Source organism: Galeopterus variegatus, unplaced genomic scaffold (genome assembly GCF_000696425.1).
Source record: "Galeopterus variegatus unplaced genomic scaffold, G_variegatus-3.0.2 Scaffold4073, whole genome shotgun sequence".
NCBI classification, from domain to species: domain Eukaryota; kingdom Metazoa; phylum Chordata; class Mammalia; order Dermoptera; family Cynocephalidae; genus Galeopterus; species Galeopterus variegatus.
In genome coordinates, this window is record NW_007730184.1 from 171,892 (window position 1) to 190,452 (window position 18,561).

Below are 18,561 nucleotides of genomic sequence, written 5' to 3' on the forward strand. Positions count from 1 at the left end.
CCCGGTCCGGTACGGGGGCGACACTGAGGGTTGCGATCCGTTGCCGGTCACGGAAAAAGACAAAAGACAAAAAAAATAAAAGTAAAAAATAAAAGGGAGATAAGGGCCGGCCCGGTGGCGCACTGGATAGTGCGCCGCTTGAGAAGCGCGGCGGCGCTCCCGCCCGAGGGTTCGGATCCCACATACAGACCGGTTCCCGCTCACTGGCTGAGCGAGGCGCGGGAGGAACACCGAGGGTTGCAATCCCGTTGCCGGTCCCCGGTCCGGTACGGGGGCGACACTGAGGGTTGCGATCCGTTGCCGGTCACGGAAAAAGACAAAAGACAAAAAAAATAAAAGTAAAAAATAAAAGGGAGATAAGGGCCGGCCCGGTGGCGCACTGGATAGTGCGCCGCTTGAGAAGCGCGGCGGCGCTCCCGCCCGAGGGTTCGGATCCCACATACAGACCGGTTCCCGCTCACTGGCTGAGCGAGGCGCGGGAGTAACACCGAGGGTTGCAATCCCGTTGCCGGTCCCGGTCCGGTACGGGGGCGACACTGAGGGTTACGATCCGTTGCCGGACACGGAAAAAGACAAAAAAAATAAAAATAAAAAATAAAAGGGAGATAAGTAGTTAGATATAGCTAAAGAATCTTGTGAATCAAAAGTTCTGGTAATATGGGGAATAGCATCCTTTTTCTTTTCATTGACCTGTTTTAGGTTTGAACCCTATTTATAGCTGACAAGCTCTACATACTATCATCAATAATGTCTCCAAAAATCTTTTGAGAAACAACATATAAATGAAAACTCAAAATTCACATTGATTCCAAAAACTTTTCCTTAGTACCTCAACAAGATAGCCAGGTTTCGCTCATTCTTAATGAGAAGATTCAGCTAGAGGCAGTTAATACACTCAACCATGCCTACTGTCAACTAGGAACGTGCTTCCTTATATTTGAAACAGAAGGTAGAGGTTTATATGATGCTTCACGTGGTAGAAAAGTAGACAGACTGTGAATCACACCCACGTCTAACTCTCTTCATTTGCTCATGTCTGTCAGGAGAAAGCTAAGGGCACCGGCGTGATGTCAATGCATTTTGATCCTGGCTTTCTGCTTCCAGCTGCATTTTTCATATCTCCTCCCATCACCTAACTCTACATTCCAAAAGTACTGAACTTCCTACAATTCCGTAGACTTGCTCTGCTATCTTCCTTGACTCCAGGTCTTAGAAAAGTTATTATTCTCGCCTACAACACTATGATGCTTATCCATAATCATCCTTGAGATTTCAGCTTTTATATCACTTCTAAGGTGATATACTTCTAAGTATCCCTCCTCTGTGCTCCCACAGCAACCTACACCTGCTCTCATTATTACATCTTATTATAAACTGTCTATTAAATGTTAAGCTCCCTGAGGCACATGACCCAATTTTACTGTGTGTCCTCAGAACCTAGCAAATTAAAGGGCTTCAATACAGTTTCTTTAATTTCTGTTATGATACTGTCAAGATAACAGTGTCAATTAACCCTACCCTCTTCTAATTATTTGACCTTAAAGGGAAACAGATGTCATAATACCTCCCAGTTTCTTGGGTATGTCAGAAGTATACAAAAGGACCTGCAAAGGCTCAATCTGGAAAACAAGAATATGGTATCAGAACCCATAGGAGAGGATCTTAAAAACAGAAGAACCATATACTTGATTAGAGATTTATATCTTTTATTTCGGGTAATATTTCAAGATGTTATTGGATCCATAAATGCAAATATAAGTACACCTAAGTTAGAAGTCATATAGAAAATAAAAGCATCCAAGATATATCCCCACAGACTTTAAGGCTCAGCTCTCCTATTAAAGCCGAGATAATGCATATGGAGTACACAGCACAGTGACTTGCCATATGGTAAATGCTCAGGATGTTAGGTATTATTATCCAAATTCTATGGGCTACACACACACACACACACACACACACACACACACACGTTTATTTATATAATGAACTGCTCCTAAAAAATTCTTCCTACACACACACACACACACACACACACACACACACACACACACACACACACACACACGTTTATTTATATAATGAACTGCTCCTAAAAAATTCTTCCTACATTTCTGCAAAGGAATTCAAAAGGCAGAAACGAACATGTTCATTGAGTATTCCCATTCTTTCATGTAATACGTATTTACTGACTACCTATTGTATGTAAGGCACTCTCCTTATGCTTCCCTTCTAGTGGTAAAGGAGCAAAACAACAAAGAAGTCAATATGAAAGAAGTCAAATGACATTAAATACCACAAAGAAAAATACAGCAAGGCAAGGAGAAAGACAAGATTGAACATGGCCTTTCTTTGATGACGCTGTTCAGGGACAGCATCATTTGAGCAGAGAGCACTGAAGCAAGTGAGGAAGCAAGCCATGCGCATATCACAGAGAAGGGTCTCAGACAACAGATACACATCTTAAAAACACGAAGACACAGAAGCAAGAACATAACACCAGCGTAGAGAGAGATGAGCAAGAGAAGTAGAGGGGTCATAAAAGTCAAAGGGATCACACTACGCATTCCTACAGGGCTTGCCAGAGCAGCTTAGAAACAGTTTGAGGCCTTGCCCTACTCCGTCCAGAGATTTTTTACAGAAATTTCCGACAACTGGGAAAAAAGAAAAGTGAAAGGGAGTTAGTTCATACAGGGCCATGTAGATCTCTAGATTTTACTTTGAGAGAGATGAAAAGACTTTGAAAGGTTTTAGCATAAGTAACATGGTTTAACTTGGGTTTTAAGAAGATTATTCTGGCTGCTACTAGAGAATACACTGCAAGTGGCAAGATTATTGGAAAATAATTTCATTCTTTTGGCAAAAAGTGGTGGCTTTAATCAGGGTAACAGAAGTAGAAAAAGTAAAAAGTGGTAGTAGAATTATGGATATTTTGAAGATGGAGCCAACAGGATTTGCCAATAACGTGAGTATGTGAGACAGAAATTAAGGATGCTTCCAAGGCTTTTAGCTGAACTAGGGGGAAAAAGAAGAGCTGCCACTGATTGAGATGGCAAAAGACTACAAGAGAGGCAGATTTCGGGGGATGAAAACTGCAAGCTTTATTTTGGATTTGTTAAATTTGAGAATCAGACATCCAATTGTTGCATAAATGAGTCCACAGTTTAGAGGGTAAGTCAGAGTTGGAGATGGAAATACGAAGAGTTGTCAGACTATAGATGATAAAGCTCTTACCTGCAGAGAAAGGATAAAGATGACCTCAGGATGGGGTCCTGGGGCTTTCCAATGTTTAGAGTAAACTGATCATTTATTTAAACAGCCTTGCTTTACTGGACCATAAATCACTTGATACATTTACCCTTGCTCCATTTATCGTTATATACCTGAAAACACAGCCTTAGTATTAAAGGTAGGGGTAGGGAGTAATTACCAAACATGAGAAATCTGAAGTCACTGAGAAATTGCTTTGAAATCCTAAGAAAACTAAGGAGCCTAAATACATACAAAAAGACTCATCACCTGGTACTTATAAATTTAAACAAAATACTAGTAGAATAAACATACAATTGAATAAAAAGGTCTCGGTTATTGTGTTAGCTCTATTTCTAAGCTGAACTACAAAATGTATCCAGCTGATAAAAATTTTTACTATGCTTTTAGGCAACATGAAGAATCCCTAAAAACAGACATTTTCTTAAGTGTCTATAAATTACTATTTAAACTGTATTCAAGGTGTTCCCTAAAGTAGGCCAAATACAAAACTGTCAGTGTCAAAAAAAAAAACCCACCATACTTCCAAAAATGTGAAATACTGACATTAATGAACCACCCTAGTCAATTCTTAGGTAAAACCAAGAATCCTTCATTACCTATTTTGTAAATTAAGTCTTATGATATTATGGGAGAACAAACCTGGACATACTCACCTTAAAGAGCTGCCTGGTTATGGTTTCTACAGGTATAGCAACTCGAGAAATGGTGGCAGATGTGAAGGATTACAGCTATATTCCCACTGCAATTATGGCTAGAACCTTAGCTCTGTTGAGACATCATGGTGAGTCTAATTTCCTGATACTCTTCTTTAACACTGTCAAGTTAAACAGCATGAGAGCTTGCTTAACTCAACCAGAACTTAACACCAGAGTTTCATCTGGAAACTTGTGACAAATATCCTATCATGTCTCACACCCTTGTCGTGCTTGGTTTTCACCAACAAATGCAAGCTTCCTTCATCTATCATCTTCCACTCTATAATCCTGACTCATCCTCCTAACCTATTCACGAAGAGCTCTAGAAACCCACTTATGATATAGACTGTACCCCATCTTCAACTGCTTTATATAATGGCCCCTTAACCTTTCAGTTTTCTCTAAAGCCTGGTTCTGCCCCAAAGGCACGGCTTATCCTACAACCTTTTAATGTGAGGGTGTCACAGACTCTTGAAACACCTAAGTCCATCATTATTCTTCTAATTTCTTGTAGTAAAAACAAACAATGCCCCCCCCACCCCCAAACAAAACAAAAAACAACTTATAATTTGAAACTCATGTGATCTACCTGGATTCTTTCTGGCTTTTCTCTCTGTTGTGGTAGATTATATTCACATAATAAAGCCTCTATTTTGCCCCCAGATACATCATTTGCAAGATGATTTCAATGTCTGTGTGCCTTGTTCTATGTCAATACTTTAGTCTCCAAAATATGTGCCTTTCTTAATTTGAGAGATCTTCACCACTTTATTTCAGCCAATCACTCCTTTGTTAACCTTAATCATATTAAACACCCAACATCTGATCATTTTCATCTCACCTATCCTCTAAGAGTTTCACTCATACTGAACTCTCTCTCTGATCTATCAAGACACCAGGCTTTTTTTTTGTTTTTTAGTTTATTTTTTCAATTGACAAGCAAAAATTATATATATCTTGTAAAACATGATGTTTTGAAATACATATATATATTATGGAATTATTAGATCAAGCTAATTAATATACAAAATACCTCACATACTTACCATTTTGGTGAGAACACAAGAAATTTATTCTCAGTGATTTCCAAGAATATAATATACCATTATTAACTACAGTCACCATGCTTTACAAAAGATCTCTTGAAATAAATGCTTCTAACTGAAATTTTGTATCCTTTGACCAACATCTCCACAACCACACCACACCCAGCCCCTGGTAACCACCATTCTACTCTTTACTTATACAAGTTCACCTCTTTTAGATTCCACATATAAGTGAGATCATGCAGTATTTGTCTTTCTGTGCTTGGCTTATTTCACTTAACATAATATCCTTCAAGTTTGTGCATGTTGTTGCAAATGACAGGATTTCCTTCTTTTGTAAGGCTGGATAGTATAAGGCTCCATTCATCTGTAAGGCTCCATTCATCTGTTGATAAACACTTAGGTTGATTCCATATCTTAGCTATTGTGAATAATGCTGAAACAAACATGGGAGTGCGGACATATATCTGACATACTGATTTCATTTCCTTTGGATATACAGTCACTAGTGAAATTGTGGGATCATATGGTAGGTCTATTTTCAATTTTTTGAGAAACCTCCATACTATTTTCCATAATTGCTGTACTAATTTACATTCATACCAGCTGTGTGCAAGGGTTCTCTTCCCTCCACATCCTCACCATTTAGCTTCTTGTTTGTAATGGTCATTCTAACAGTAATGAAGTAAAACTCACTGTGGTCTTAATTTGTAATTCCCTTATAATTAGTAATGCTAAGCATTTTTTCATCTACCTATTGGCCGGCCATCTTTATCTCTTCTTTTGAGAAATGTCTACTCAGGTCCTTTGCCCATTTCTTAATCAGGCTATTTTCTTATTATTGAGTTGTTTGAGTTACTTATATATTTTGGATATTAACTCCTTAACAGATATATGGTTTACAAATACTTTCTCCATTCTGTAGGTTGTTTGTTCACTGCTGATTGGTTTCTTTGCTGTGCAAAAGCTTTTCAGTTTGATGTAGTCCTGTTTGTCTATTTAAGTTTTTGCTGCCTGTGCTTTTGGTAATATTCAAAAAACCATTATCCAAACCAGGGTCATGCGGCTCTTCTCCTGTTTCTTTCTAGTACTTTTATACTTTTGGGTCTTACACTTAAGTCTTTAATTGACTTAGAGTTGAGTTCAATAAATAACATGAAATAAGGGTCTAATTTCCTTCTTCCACATGTTGATATCCCGTTTTCTCAACACCTTTCCCCATTATATATTCTTGGCATCTTTGTTGAAAATCAACTGACAGTAAATGCATGGATTTATTTCTGAGCTCTATTCTATTCTATTGGTCTAAGAATCTATTTTTATACCACTACCATGCTGTTCTGATTACTATAAATTTGTAGTATATTTTTAACTCAGGTAATGTGATGCCTCCAGCTTTGTTTTTTTCATTCAAGATTGCTATGGCTATTCAAGGTCTTTTGTGGTTCCAGACAAATTTTAAGATTATATTTTTTATTTCCCTTTAAAATGACATTGGAATTTTGATAGGGACTGCACTGAATCTTTAGATTGCTTTGGGTATTACTGACATTTTAACAATATTAATTCTTCCAATCCATGAAGATAGTATAACTTTCCATTCATTTGTGTCTTCAATTTCTTTCATCAATGTTTTTTAGTTTTCAATTATAGTTTCCTCAATTAAATTTATTCTATGTATTTTTTTCTTTGGTAGTTATTGTAAATGAGATTGCTTTCTTGATTTTTTTATTCAAATGGTCCATTAGTGTATAGAAACACTACTGATTTTTGTACATTTATTTTGTATCCTGAAACTTAACTGAATTTGTCTATGAGTTCTAACAGTTTTTTGGTACAGTCTTTACAGTTTCCTATATATAAGATCATGTTGTCTGCAGAGACAATTTAACTTCTTCCTTTTTTATTAGAATCCCTTTTACTTCTTTCTCTTGTCTAACTGCTGCAGCAAGGACTTCCAATACCACATTGAACAGAAATAGCGAGAGTCGACATCCCTATCTTGCTCCTACTTTTAGGAAAAAATGCATTCAACTTTTCACCCTTGAGTATGATGTTAGCAGTAGATCTGTCATATATGCCCTTTATTAAACTAAGATATATTCCTTCTATACCTTATTTGTTGAAAGTTTTTAACAAAAAAGTATATTAAATTTCGTCAAATGCTTTTTCCTGCATCTATTAATATAATCATATGGTTTTGGTCCTTCATTCTGTTAATGTGACATATCAAATTTATAGATTTGGGTGTACTGAACAATCCTTCCATCCCTGAGATAAATCCCAGTTGATCACAGTGACTGATCCTTCTAATGTGCTGCTAAATTCAGATTGCTAGTATTTTCTTCAGGATTTCTGCATGTATGTTCATCAGAACTATTGGCCTGTAATTTCTTGTAGAGTCCTTCTCTGGCTTTGTTGTCAATGTAATGCTGGCCTCATAAATTGAGTTTAGAAGTGTTCCTTCTTTTTTTTTTTTTTTTTCAAAAGATGACCAGTAAGGGGATCTTAACCCTTGACTTGATGTTGTCAGCACCACGCTCAGACAGTGAGCGAACCGGCCATCCCTATATGGGATCCGAACCTGGGGCCTTGGTGCTATCAGCACCGCACTCTCCCGAGTGAGCCACAGGCCGGCCCCAAGATTTGTCATGTTGTCAGCACCACGCTCAGAATTGGCCTGTAATTTCTTGTAGAGTCCTTCTCTGGCTTTGTTGTCAATGTAATGCTGGCCTCATAAATTGAGTTTAGAAGTGTTCCTTCTTTTTTTTTTTTTTTTCAAAAGATGACCAGTAAGGGGATCTTAACCCTTGACTTGATGTTGTCAGCACCACGCTCAGACAGTGAGCGAACCGGCCATCCCTATATGGGATCCGAACCTGGGGCCTTGGTGCTATCAGCACCGCACTCTCCCGAGTGAGCCACAGGCCGGCCCCAAGATTTGTCAATTTTATCTTTGCAAAATCAACCCTTAGTTTCATTAATTTTTCTATTTTTTCTAATCTGCTTAATTTATTTTTGCTCTGATCTTTATCTTTCATCTATGAACTTTGAGTTTAGCTTGTTCTTTTTATGTTGCCCCATGGCTTTCTTCATTCCATTCTTTTTTCCTTTCTGACTGTATATTTCCAAATAACCTTTCTTTGAGTTCAGATTCTTTCTTCTGCATGATCAATTCTGCTGTTGGCAGTCTCTTTCACATTTTTTTCATTGCCTTCATTTTATTTGTCAGCTACAGAATTTGGGTTTTGCTTATAATGTCAATCTCTGTGTTAATTTCTTGTTTTGGTCATTTATTGTTTTCCTAATTTCAGTGAAATGTTTCTCTATATTTTTGTGAAATTAACCAATCTTCCTTAAAATAATTCCTTTGAATTTTTGGTCAGACAGTTCTTAAATCTCCACTTCTTTATGGTTGGTTGCTGGTGTTTTATTTTCTTCCTTTGGTAGTGCTATATTTCCCTAATTGTTCTTGATCCTCATGTGTTGCTCTATGTGCATTTGAAAAAGTAGGGACTTATTCCAGTCTTTGCAGGCTGGCTTTGTCTGGAAAAGCCCTTCACCAGTCAACCTGTCCAAAGATCCTGGGCAGGCTGCCTAGCATAGTCCACAGGAACACTTGCTGTTGGAGTCCTCAGGCAGCTTGGTCTGGTGCGTGCCTGAGTCAGAAGGTGGGTGTGCCTAAAGCCTGTGTTTGCAGGGTTGGGCCTAGAGCCTGAATCTACTGGGGTGGAACTGGAGCCTGTTATCTCCAGAGGCTGACCTGGTACTGGGCAGGCCTTAAGCCTATGTCTACAGGAGCCAATCCAGCACTGAGATGGGCCTGGCACCTGGGTCCACTAGGACAGGCCTAGTACTGGCACAGACCTAGAGCCTGGGTCGACAGGGAAAGTTCTGAAACCTCAGTATGTGGGTGCCAACCTGGCACCAGGAGTCTACCAATGTGGGTCAGAACCCTGGGTCTACTGGAGCCTGGGGCAACAGAGACCAGCCTAGAGTTTGAGGACAGCCTGGTGCCAGGGCAGGTGTGGACCTTTGGGAACTGATGATACAGAAGCTGGCCTAAGACATGAGTCCGCAGGAATGGTTCTAGAGCCTGGGTCTAACGGGGCTTGCCCAGCACTGGGATCTACTGGGACTGACCTAGACACTGGGTCTGCTGGAGTATGGAGCTTTGAGGGTGGGCCTGGAGGGTGGGGCTGTGGGATCTGGCCTGGCTCCGGGGCAGGCCTGGAGGCTCAGGCCATGACTACTGGCCTAGAGTCTGGGGTCAGCCCAGCAATGAGTTTCACTAGGGCGGGCCCAAGTTGGAGTCCAGGGCAAATTTGGTTCTCACTTCCCTCTCTATCCCCCAAGAATAGAGTATGTCTCTCCATGCTGTGCTGCCTAAGGTGGGGGAGGAGTGATGCAGGTAATGTACAATTGGCCTTCCTACTTTCTTCTTCCTACTTTCTTATTTCTGTGACACACCCAGGTGCTGTAATCTCTCACTGGGTTTCCTTAGCTCTTGTGAAGGAAGTTTTGAGCATGAATATTTGTCTGAATTGATCTTTCTGTGGTGAGACTGGTGCTGCAAAGTCTTATTCTGCCCTCTTGCTGACCCTAGATCTCAAGAAACCAGACTTTGTTTTAAGCAACCCAACACCCTGGTCTGGAACCACAACCTCTCCAATCATGGCCACCATGAATCACATATAAATTTAGCTACTCCGATGTTAACATCCTATGCACATGCCACTAGTGGTTCTGTCCCATCTGGTCTGATAATGCCCAACCCTGAAATACCACACATAATTTTCTGGCTATTACAGAAAAATTTTAAACTGCAAGTGTGATACGGTCAGTTAGCCATTCAGTGATATGAGATTCTACAACTTTGATAAAGTTTCTAACCTAAGGTGGCATGAGACTCAACAATCTTTGATTTACTTCTTCGCCCAATCCCCTCAGTAACTTCACAAGTTTTCAGTCGTCTCAAATCCCCTAATCAAACCTGTGTTCCACAAAACACTAAACGTGTTTCACAATAAGTCACATGGTCACTAAACCAAAATGAGACACCACCTCACACTCACACCCACTGGAATGGCTACTATAAAAACAAAGTATTAGCAAGGGTGTGGAGAAACTGGAAGACTTGTGCACTGTTGGTTGAAATGTAAAATGGTGCATCCACTGTGAAAACAATATGGAAGTTTCTCAAAAAATTAAAACTAGAATTCCCATATGATCCAACAATTTCACTTCTAGGTATATACCCACAAAACTTGAAAGCAGGGTCTCAAAGAGATATGTGTACACCTATGTTCACAGCAATATTATTCACAATAGCAAAAACATGGAAGTAACCCTAGTGCCCACCATCAGATGAATGGATAAGCAAAATGTGGTACATACATACACTGAAATATTATTCAGTCTGAAAAAGGAAAAAATTCTGATATACGCTACAACATAAATGAACCCTGAGGACATCATGCTAAATGAAATAGAACAAATCCTGTATGGTTATACCTATATGAGGTACTTAGAGTAACCAAAATCACAGACAGTATGAATAATGATAGTTGCCAGGAGCTGTGGATGTAGGCAAATGGAGGATTATTGTTTAATGAGTAAAGAGTTTCAGTTTTGCAAAATGAAAAGAGTTCTGGTGATGGTTGCTGCTATGGCTTGAATGTGTCCCCCAAAAGCATGTGTTGGAGACTTAATTCCCAATGCAATAGTGTTTGGAGGTGGGGTCTAATGCAAGGTGTTTAGGTCACAATGGTTCCACTCCTATGAATGGATTAATGATGACTATAAAAAGGCTTATGGCTACAAGTTCAACCTCTTACCCTCTTTCACCATGTGATACCTTCTATTATGTTATGACACAGCAAGAAGTCCCTCAGCAGATGTGGCTCCTCAATCTTGGACTTCCCAGCCTCCAGAATGGTAAGCCTAATAAATTTCTTTACTTTATAAATTACCCAGTCTGTGGTATTGTTTTAGCAACACAAAACAGACTAAGACAGTTGCACAATAATATTCATGTACTTAACACCACTGAACTGTATACTTAAAAATGGTGAAGATGGTAAATTTTTATTATGTGTATTTTACCCAGTTTTAAAAATTAAAAGAAAAGTTACATAGTCACATAAATTTGAAATATGCATTATATAGTCCTTTCATGGAGATTCACAATGTACACAGCATTTAAAAGGACTTTATTTTCAGGAAGAAAAACTTGACTTCCTCCTCATCTTTACCCACAAACACATTTACCATCACATATCTATCTTTACCTCCTATTCTAATTTCAGAAGATGGGATCTTTTCTCTTATTCAAGGTCATTTATGTTTTACATTCCAACCCTCACTACCTCAAAAACCTTGCTTTGATAATCGCAATCACTATTATCTTAAACTTAAGTCCTCACAAGGAATCACTGAAGTCTTATTTATTTCACTTTCTAAATACTTGCCTTAAATCCAGAATATTTTATCTTGAATTCCTATTATACCTCTGCCCTTGTCAAGGTCTCATTGACTGAACTACTAAAGCCCTAGTCACCCTACTACCACATGTTTCTCTTCAACCCCGTTTCTCTGCTGCCTAAGTTATTAAAAATGCATGTGTAACAAGGTTATTACTCCTTACTGAGTAAATTCTTTGCTGTCTCCCCTGTACCTATGAGATACAAGCCAATACATTTCACACAGCATGCAAAGCCCTAGTCTTTTCTATCAAGCCTTAACTCCTTCATTTTCTTGTCTCTCTGTCAGTCTATAATCTAAACGTCCTCAACTGCCTACTGTTTCCTACACTCACTGTGATGCTTCATAACTTTGCTCGTGTTTCTGCCTAGAACAACTTTGCTCACACTCCTAGCTGCCTAACTCCCAGTCACATTTCAAGATTTAACCTATCCTTCCCTGGTCACTCCTATTTCCCTGCCATCTGGATTAGGTTCCTATTGCATACCCAGGTAGCTGGATATTCCGTTATGTTCCCATTGCATCCTGGGAACCATTCTACCTCAATGATTGAAATGATTTACTTCTGCGTTTCATTCTGAGTATAATGTAAACTACTGCAGGGTAGGAACTAATTCTTGTGTTTCTTTGTATTCAAAACATAGCACCTGATGCCTTATACATAGCAGGCACTGAGATTGTTAAAATCAACTCTTTCCCCAATCTACCTACTTCCCCACAACTGCTAGTGGAGCAAAAAGACAGAAGAATTCAAGAGTATACAATTACCTATCTAGAAGTAGAAGTGTGGTGACTTGTTACCAAGGATTAGTGGTATCTGGTAGGGGGGAAAGTAGATTCATTCCTATCTCCCAAATTACTTTTCAAATCATTACTTTTTTAACTGGAACTTATTTTCATATAATGTCATATCATTTAAAGCAGTCTAGGTCAACTTAAAAGACACCACAACCTCAACCAATTTACACTTACATTCGGCTAGCTTCAATGTCGTCAGACTGAGGTTCTCCTGGTGATCTGTAAAATGCAATTGAGGAAATGTTAGCAAAATTCTCCACATTCCAAAAAGGGATTGACATGTTACTTGGGAAAACAAATTTGAAAACATGATTTAACACTAAACAAAATAGTTTTTAAAATAATTGAAGATTTCAATATGAGAAAAAAGTGGAAAGATCAGATCGCTATACAACGCATTTATTTATTTATTTATTTATTTTTTCGTGACCGGTAAGGGGATCACAACCCTTGGTGTGGTGCCGCCCGCACCGCGCTCAGCCAGTGAGCGCACCTGCCAGTCCTATATAGGATCTGAACCCGTGGCAGGAGCGTCGCTGCGCTCCCAGCACCACACTCTCCCGAGTGCGCCACGGGGCCGGCCCTACAACACATTTATTTTAATGGCTGGACTAATAAAAAACTCAGTGCATTTTTTTAAAGGAAAGGAAACCGTAAACACTATACTTAGATAACAACAGACAAACCAGCATGATAAGTCATAATTATTCACAAAGTCAAATGTTTATAATAAAAACATAACATTGAAACTTTCTATAGCCAAGTATTGGTTATTCACATTAATAGGCATACTCACTACTATTCATAGTCTCAAACTTTAGATCAGGGGGTCAGCCAACTACTGCATGAGCAAACAAACTAAAACTTAGGGCAGCAGTCTGTTTGTTGTTGTAAGTGAAGTTTTATTGCAACGAAGCCATACTCATTCATTTGGATATTGTCTATGGCTGCTTTCACACTACAAGAATAGGGCTGAGTACCCATGGCAGAAACCATTTGGCCCACAAAAACCTAAAATATTTATTATCTGGCCCTCTAAGAAAAAGCTTGTCAACCTGTGCTCTAGATAATTCAAACTCAAATCTGACAGCCTCGATGAATTTTGAGACCCTTTAGATATACCATTCTGATCATGATTATCTTGGTTCAACAATAAAATTAGGTTTCCCTGAAAACATATTGGAAAGATGTGCTACCTGTCAAAAGTGTACCATCTAAGGCATTAAAATTTTACTCTAATTGTGAATTAATTTCAGTGTTAAACATTTGCCAGTTATATTCTGTAATTTTTGAAAATAATGCTGCTATTTTATGTAGAAATATTCAAAATTCTAAGATGCCTTTCATTTTCATTTTGGGGGACATGAACCAGTTTTTCCTATCCCTACCATGTTGTTAAAAATAAATTCCTGTTAACCCTATTCACTTTTATATACAGTATCAGTTAATGTGCAACAGTAGGGTTGTAAGGTGAATCAATATAATACCAATTTCTAACACTTTCATATTCCCAAATTAAATATTTTTTCAAGGTCAAAAGCTAAATTTTCAAATTGGCATTACAAGGACTTGATTTGTAAATTTATCACTAACTTTAGACTTCCAACTTTAAACAACTTTAGCAAAAGAATCTTAAAATCAGAGTCACCAGGGGGAAAAATCTGTTTTCTGAATTTCTTAGCTATAAAATTCTCACTTCTTTATAAGACTTTCAATTTACCCTCACTGTAGTTCATTCAGATTCCAAGGACAAGTATGAAGGGAAAAAACAACAACAAAAACTCCAGCAGCTCAAATATTTATTTTAGTTCTTCTTTGCATTAAACTTAAATTTTCAATTTTGCACAAAATTATGTAAGAACTAAAACTTGGGGCATACTGGAGGTGGCAGTGACTTGGCAGTGACACAAATGCAAAAATTTCACTCCACCCTCTCCCCCAGGGAGCAAGCAAATCACCTCTGTGACACACCTGGTCTCCACCAGCCTTGTGGGTAAGTACCCCAAGATTGCTTCCAAACTTGTGTCTCCCAGACAGAAGAGCTAAAATTTGATGATAACCCCATGTACCAGCTGACTCATTTTTGAAAGTGCGACCCTCCAACATCAGATGTCATACTGTAAGGAGGCAGAGCTGACTTGCAAAACAAAAAATAAACCTGCTGGCACTGAGGGAAGAGAGGCAGATTAGAAGTCTTCAAACATGTAGGTAGCAAAACGTACAAAATTAACAGGGAAAGAAATAGAGGGTAAAAAAAATGAGGACACGATGACAGGAAAATAAAAATATTACTGAAAGAAGGTAATACACAGGCAAGAAGGAAAACAAATCCAAGTCTTAGAAGTACAATATGTAAGCCTGTAAAGTTTTGAGATCCTGAAATGGGATAGATTAAATACATCATCAGATGGTAACTACATCTATTTTCCCAATTTCTGTTCCCTAAACAAGAGAGAATATGTGAACATTAATATTGGAATGTCATCAAACGGTTGTGTATATACTATATTATTACTTAATATGTACATATTTTACAGTGAACTATTAAAAAACATTTATAAGTCAAACCATGTAATGTAAACCAACCCAGTCTAGAAAGACAGAAGAATAAGAAAGGATTGAAAGATTTTTACCTAAAATAAATCTATCCTGGGTCTCTTAAACACAGCATAGGTTGCTTTCTATTTAAATTGGAAATCATTTTTCAATCAACAGAAAAGTAAATATACACAGAACAAGAAGAAACATTTTTTGTGAAGTATTAATAGTGCATGTCTGAATAAATTTCTAGTCATCCTGCTTATATTTCTGATATTCTAATAAGTTACCAAAAATAATGCTCAAGTTAGGATTTAAACTTTCAAAACTATGAAATATATAACATCTAGCCACAGTTCCCAAGCTTTATTTTGGAGTTGTTTGAAGTAAGAATCCAGTATAGGCTTGTAATTTTAACAAATTCAGAGCATATATACAAATGGAATTTTTTTTTTTATTAAAAACTATTGATTCCAGTTATCCTAAGGTTTATCAGAAATACAATTTCAGAAAGGAAATTTTAAAACAGAAATTATAACCAAGTAAAATTAAAAGACAAAAAATAAATCTTAGAAGAATCTCAATTTTTGGTCTTGATTTGGATCACAGAAAACATAATCACAGTACTCCCACTAATACGAATACTGCAACATGAGCTAGCAAATTGAAATGGTGGCTCACTTCCCATAATACTGAGTACAGCTTCTCCATCCTATCCTGCAAACCACCCCTTTTACCTCCACAATAACTCACTAGTAGAGAAAAGCATACTAGAGTTTTATTAAAGTTATAGAAATTTCTAGAAAAGTGTTTAAAACCTTCATCACATAAAAGGTACATTTTAAAATGCATATTAAGAAATTTTTCATAACTCATTTCTAATTTTTATAATAAAAGGTTTATTTAAAACCTTAAAATTTTTTGAGAAATAATTTCCTGTTTACCCATAGACAGGTCTTTGGTGGTGGCTACTGAGATTTTGAATGGGAAAAAAAAAAGCATTGAAATATTTTAGGAGAGAGATTAAATGGAGAAGTAGGTCAACTCTTAGGTCCACTATTCTTAAGCAATATTCCTGCCAACTATACATCTTCATTTTTATAGCATGTATTTCACTTTACAATGACAGCCTTTTAAAGGCTGTAAAATAACATTCAAAATTACCTTTTACAAGCTGTGGCCATTCGGTGACATCAGGGTGATCACAGCTTTGAGTCACTGATTAAAAACAGGTTGTCACACCAGTCTAGCTGCTAACTTGGTCTGAGCGTAGGCTTAATAAGTCTAATAAATTAAACAAACCTATAGTTAGAACACTTTAATATATAAACCCAACTCACTGTTCAAAAAATAATCTTCAAAGCTTCAAATCAGGTGTCAATGCAAAATTCATCAGAAGAATAATTATTATAGAAAAGCTTTTAAGGTCTATTTTCCAGCATTTTTTTTTCTTAAATGATCTCTTCATTTGAGAAAATGTGGTAATAATCCCTTGTACTTTTATGTAGTACTATAGTTTATAAAGCACTTTGGTCAACAGAAGCTTGAGTCTCCCGACAACTCTGACTCTACCTAATGAAGAAAGATACTATAGCAAGAATTTAAATAAATAAATAAATAAATAAATAGCTTGAGTCTCCCGACAACTCTGACTCTACCTAATGAAGAAAGATACTATAGCAAGAATTTTAAAAAATAAATAAATAAATAAATAAATAAGCAGTCTCAGAGTGATTAACTGACTTGCCCAAGATTTTAGAATTAGTGATGAAACTATGACTAAAATCCAGATCTACTGACTTCCCATCAAGGGCTGAATTTTTTGTTTTGGTTTAGTTTTGCTACACAGTTTCAGGATTTAAATATATGTAAATGAGCAAACATTTAGAACATAGTTTGATACCTCATATTATGGTAATAGTTTAAATGGGAATAATTTAGTCATAGGATTCTTAAACTGACAGAGAAATCAGTCACCAGGTAGGCAAATGCCTAATGGAACAGTTACGTTCATACACATATATACACACATACACACCAAAGTCTAGTCCTACTTATTCTGTATTTAAGTCATCTAACATTAGCCAAAATACCTTGGGTACTGCATGAAAATGTGTCCTACTCTTTCTCAGCCATAAACCCAATAAGATTCAATTTTATGAAAAAGTATGACAAAATAAGAAAGCGCATTCTTCTACCTCAACCAAGTATCTTTTTATCCTCTTATATTGCCTTAGCCGAATTTTCCTAATTGTCACGGTTCAAGTTTAGCAGGCCTCCTTAATCATACTGTAGTTCTGGCAAAGATATGATATATCTGAAATATCCACTATCACTGAATCATTTCATACAACCAATTTTCCCCCTCATGATTCCCCTACCAAACTGAGAAGTGAACTAAAAAAAGATGAGAAAATAAGAAGGAAGAAAGATCCTTCATAGTTAACATCTTCAAACTAACAACAGGCAAGCATTGAACGTAGTTACCCACATAGATCCAGAACCTGATGTGAAACAGCAAGATAGCTAAGAACCCCAAGAGAAAGGTTAAGGACATCAATGCTTGAGCCCAAACTTCCATATATATGAACGTAGGGGCTTCAAATCCCTTTACGAAGTAACTCAGTTTCCCAGATTTTCCTATCATAACTATATGCCTCCTAATAAGAACCTAGACACTGTTTGAGGTCCTATGAGAAAGAGACAACAATGCCCCGGAAATGAATAATGTGGTCCTAATATAGCTCCCCCTTGGTTTCTCATGAGAATAGTAGCGTATGTGGATTTAGAACATCCAAACAAGTCTAACTTCCCAACTTGTAAATACAAAAATGATGAAGTTAAAATACCTTTTGACTGTTTAAGATCAATTAATTAAAGAGGTACCATGTGTATTTTAGAAATTACTGAGTCAAGTCCTCTGTTCCAATCCCCTCTTTTATGAGATCCAGGGATCAACAAAGCACAAACAGCCTCCAGAGCCAGTCTGGACTCATGGCCCTGTTTGGTCACTTACTAGCTGGGAAATCTTGGGCAAGTTACTTAACCTCTCTGAGACTCAGCTTCCTTATAGAGAGAACTAAGATAACAGTAGTACTTATTTCAGAGGACTGTCATGAGGATGAACAAGTTAACATCTAAATAGTTCACGACAGTGTCTGGCATATAATTTGTTCACAAATGGAAGCCTAACAGCCAAACTTACCCCCTCAATCTTCTTATGGATATTATTTTACTTCTCATAGCACACTAATCTCCTGTAAATTCTTTCAGCATCCCAACTGGGTCCCTCATATAATCTACCTGGTAGCATAGTTACTTAGCACCTACCACAATGCTTTAAAAATGGCAGATGCCCAAATCTGCTGAACACATTTGTAATTAGTTTAACCATGACAGTAAAATATACATGCAATATGAATTCCAAAAAATAAAATGAAAACCTACCATATTTCGCCAAACTTCTGAGGAGCTGGTGAATTCTAAAATCAGGCTCTTACAGATTTTAAACCTAAAATATAAAACACCTCACTCAATTCTTTGTACAGACAACTGGATAAACTTCCAAAATTTTTTTTTACTAAAATTCATTACAAAATAAAAGCAAATTTGTTTTCTGCAGTATTTATGAACATCCAAAAACATTAAAAGACAAATTACCCTACTGCTATTGCCAGGATGAATGGAAGTGAGGTTAGACAGACCCTGTGGCCTGAGTGCTTTCAGCT

At 37.4% G+C, this 18,561-nt stretch overlaps 1 protein-coding gene across 3 annotated transcripts in view; it reads right to left on the reverse strand.

Annotated features, from left to right (window-relative positions):
• The window catches only part of UBE3A (ubiquitin protein ligase E3A), an 81,137-nt gene extending 62,791 nt beyond the window's left edge, over positions 1-18,346 (reverse strand). The window contains exons 1-3 of one of the 3 annotated variants that reach the window (XM_008586662.1): positions 18,281-18,346; positions 15,998-16,117; positions 12,470-12,514 (exon numbers count right to left, since the gene is read on the reverse strand). In XM_008586662.1, coding sequence (XP_008584884.1) covers positions 12,470-12,514; positions 15,998-16,017 — 65 coding nt within the window. In that variant the 5' untranslated portion in view covers positions 16,018-16,117; positions 18,281-18,346. Of the gene's footprint in view, positions 1-12,469; positions 12,515-14,266; positions 14,417-15,997; positions 16,118-18,280 lie in introns of those variants that run through there. The other 2 variants (XM_008586663.1, XM_008586664.1) reach the window with 2 other exon arrangements.
• Between the last annotated feature and the right edge of the window lie 215 nt (positions 18,347-18,561).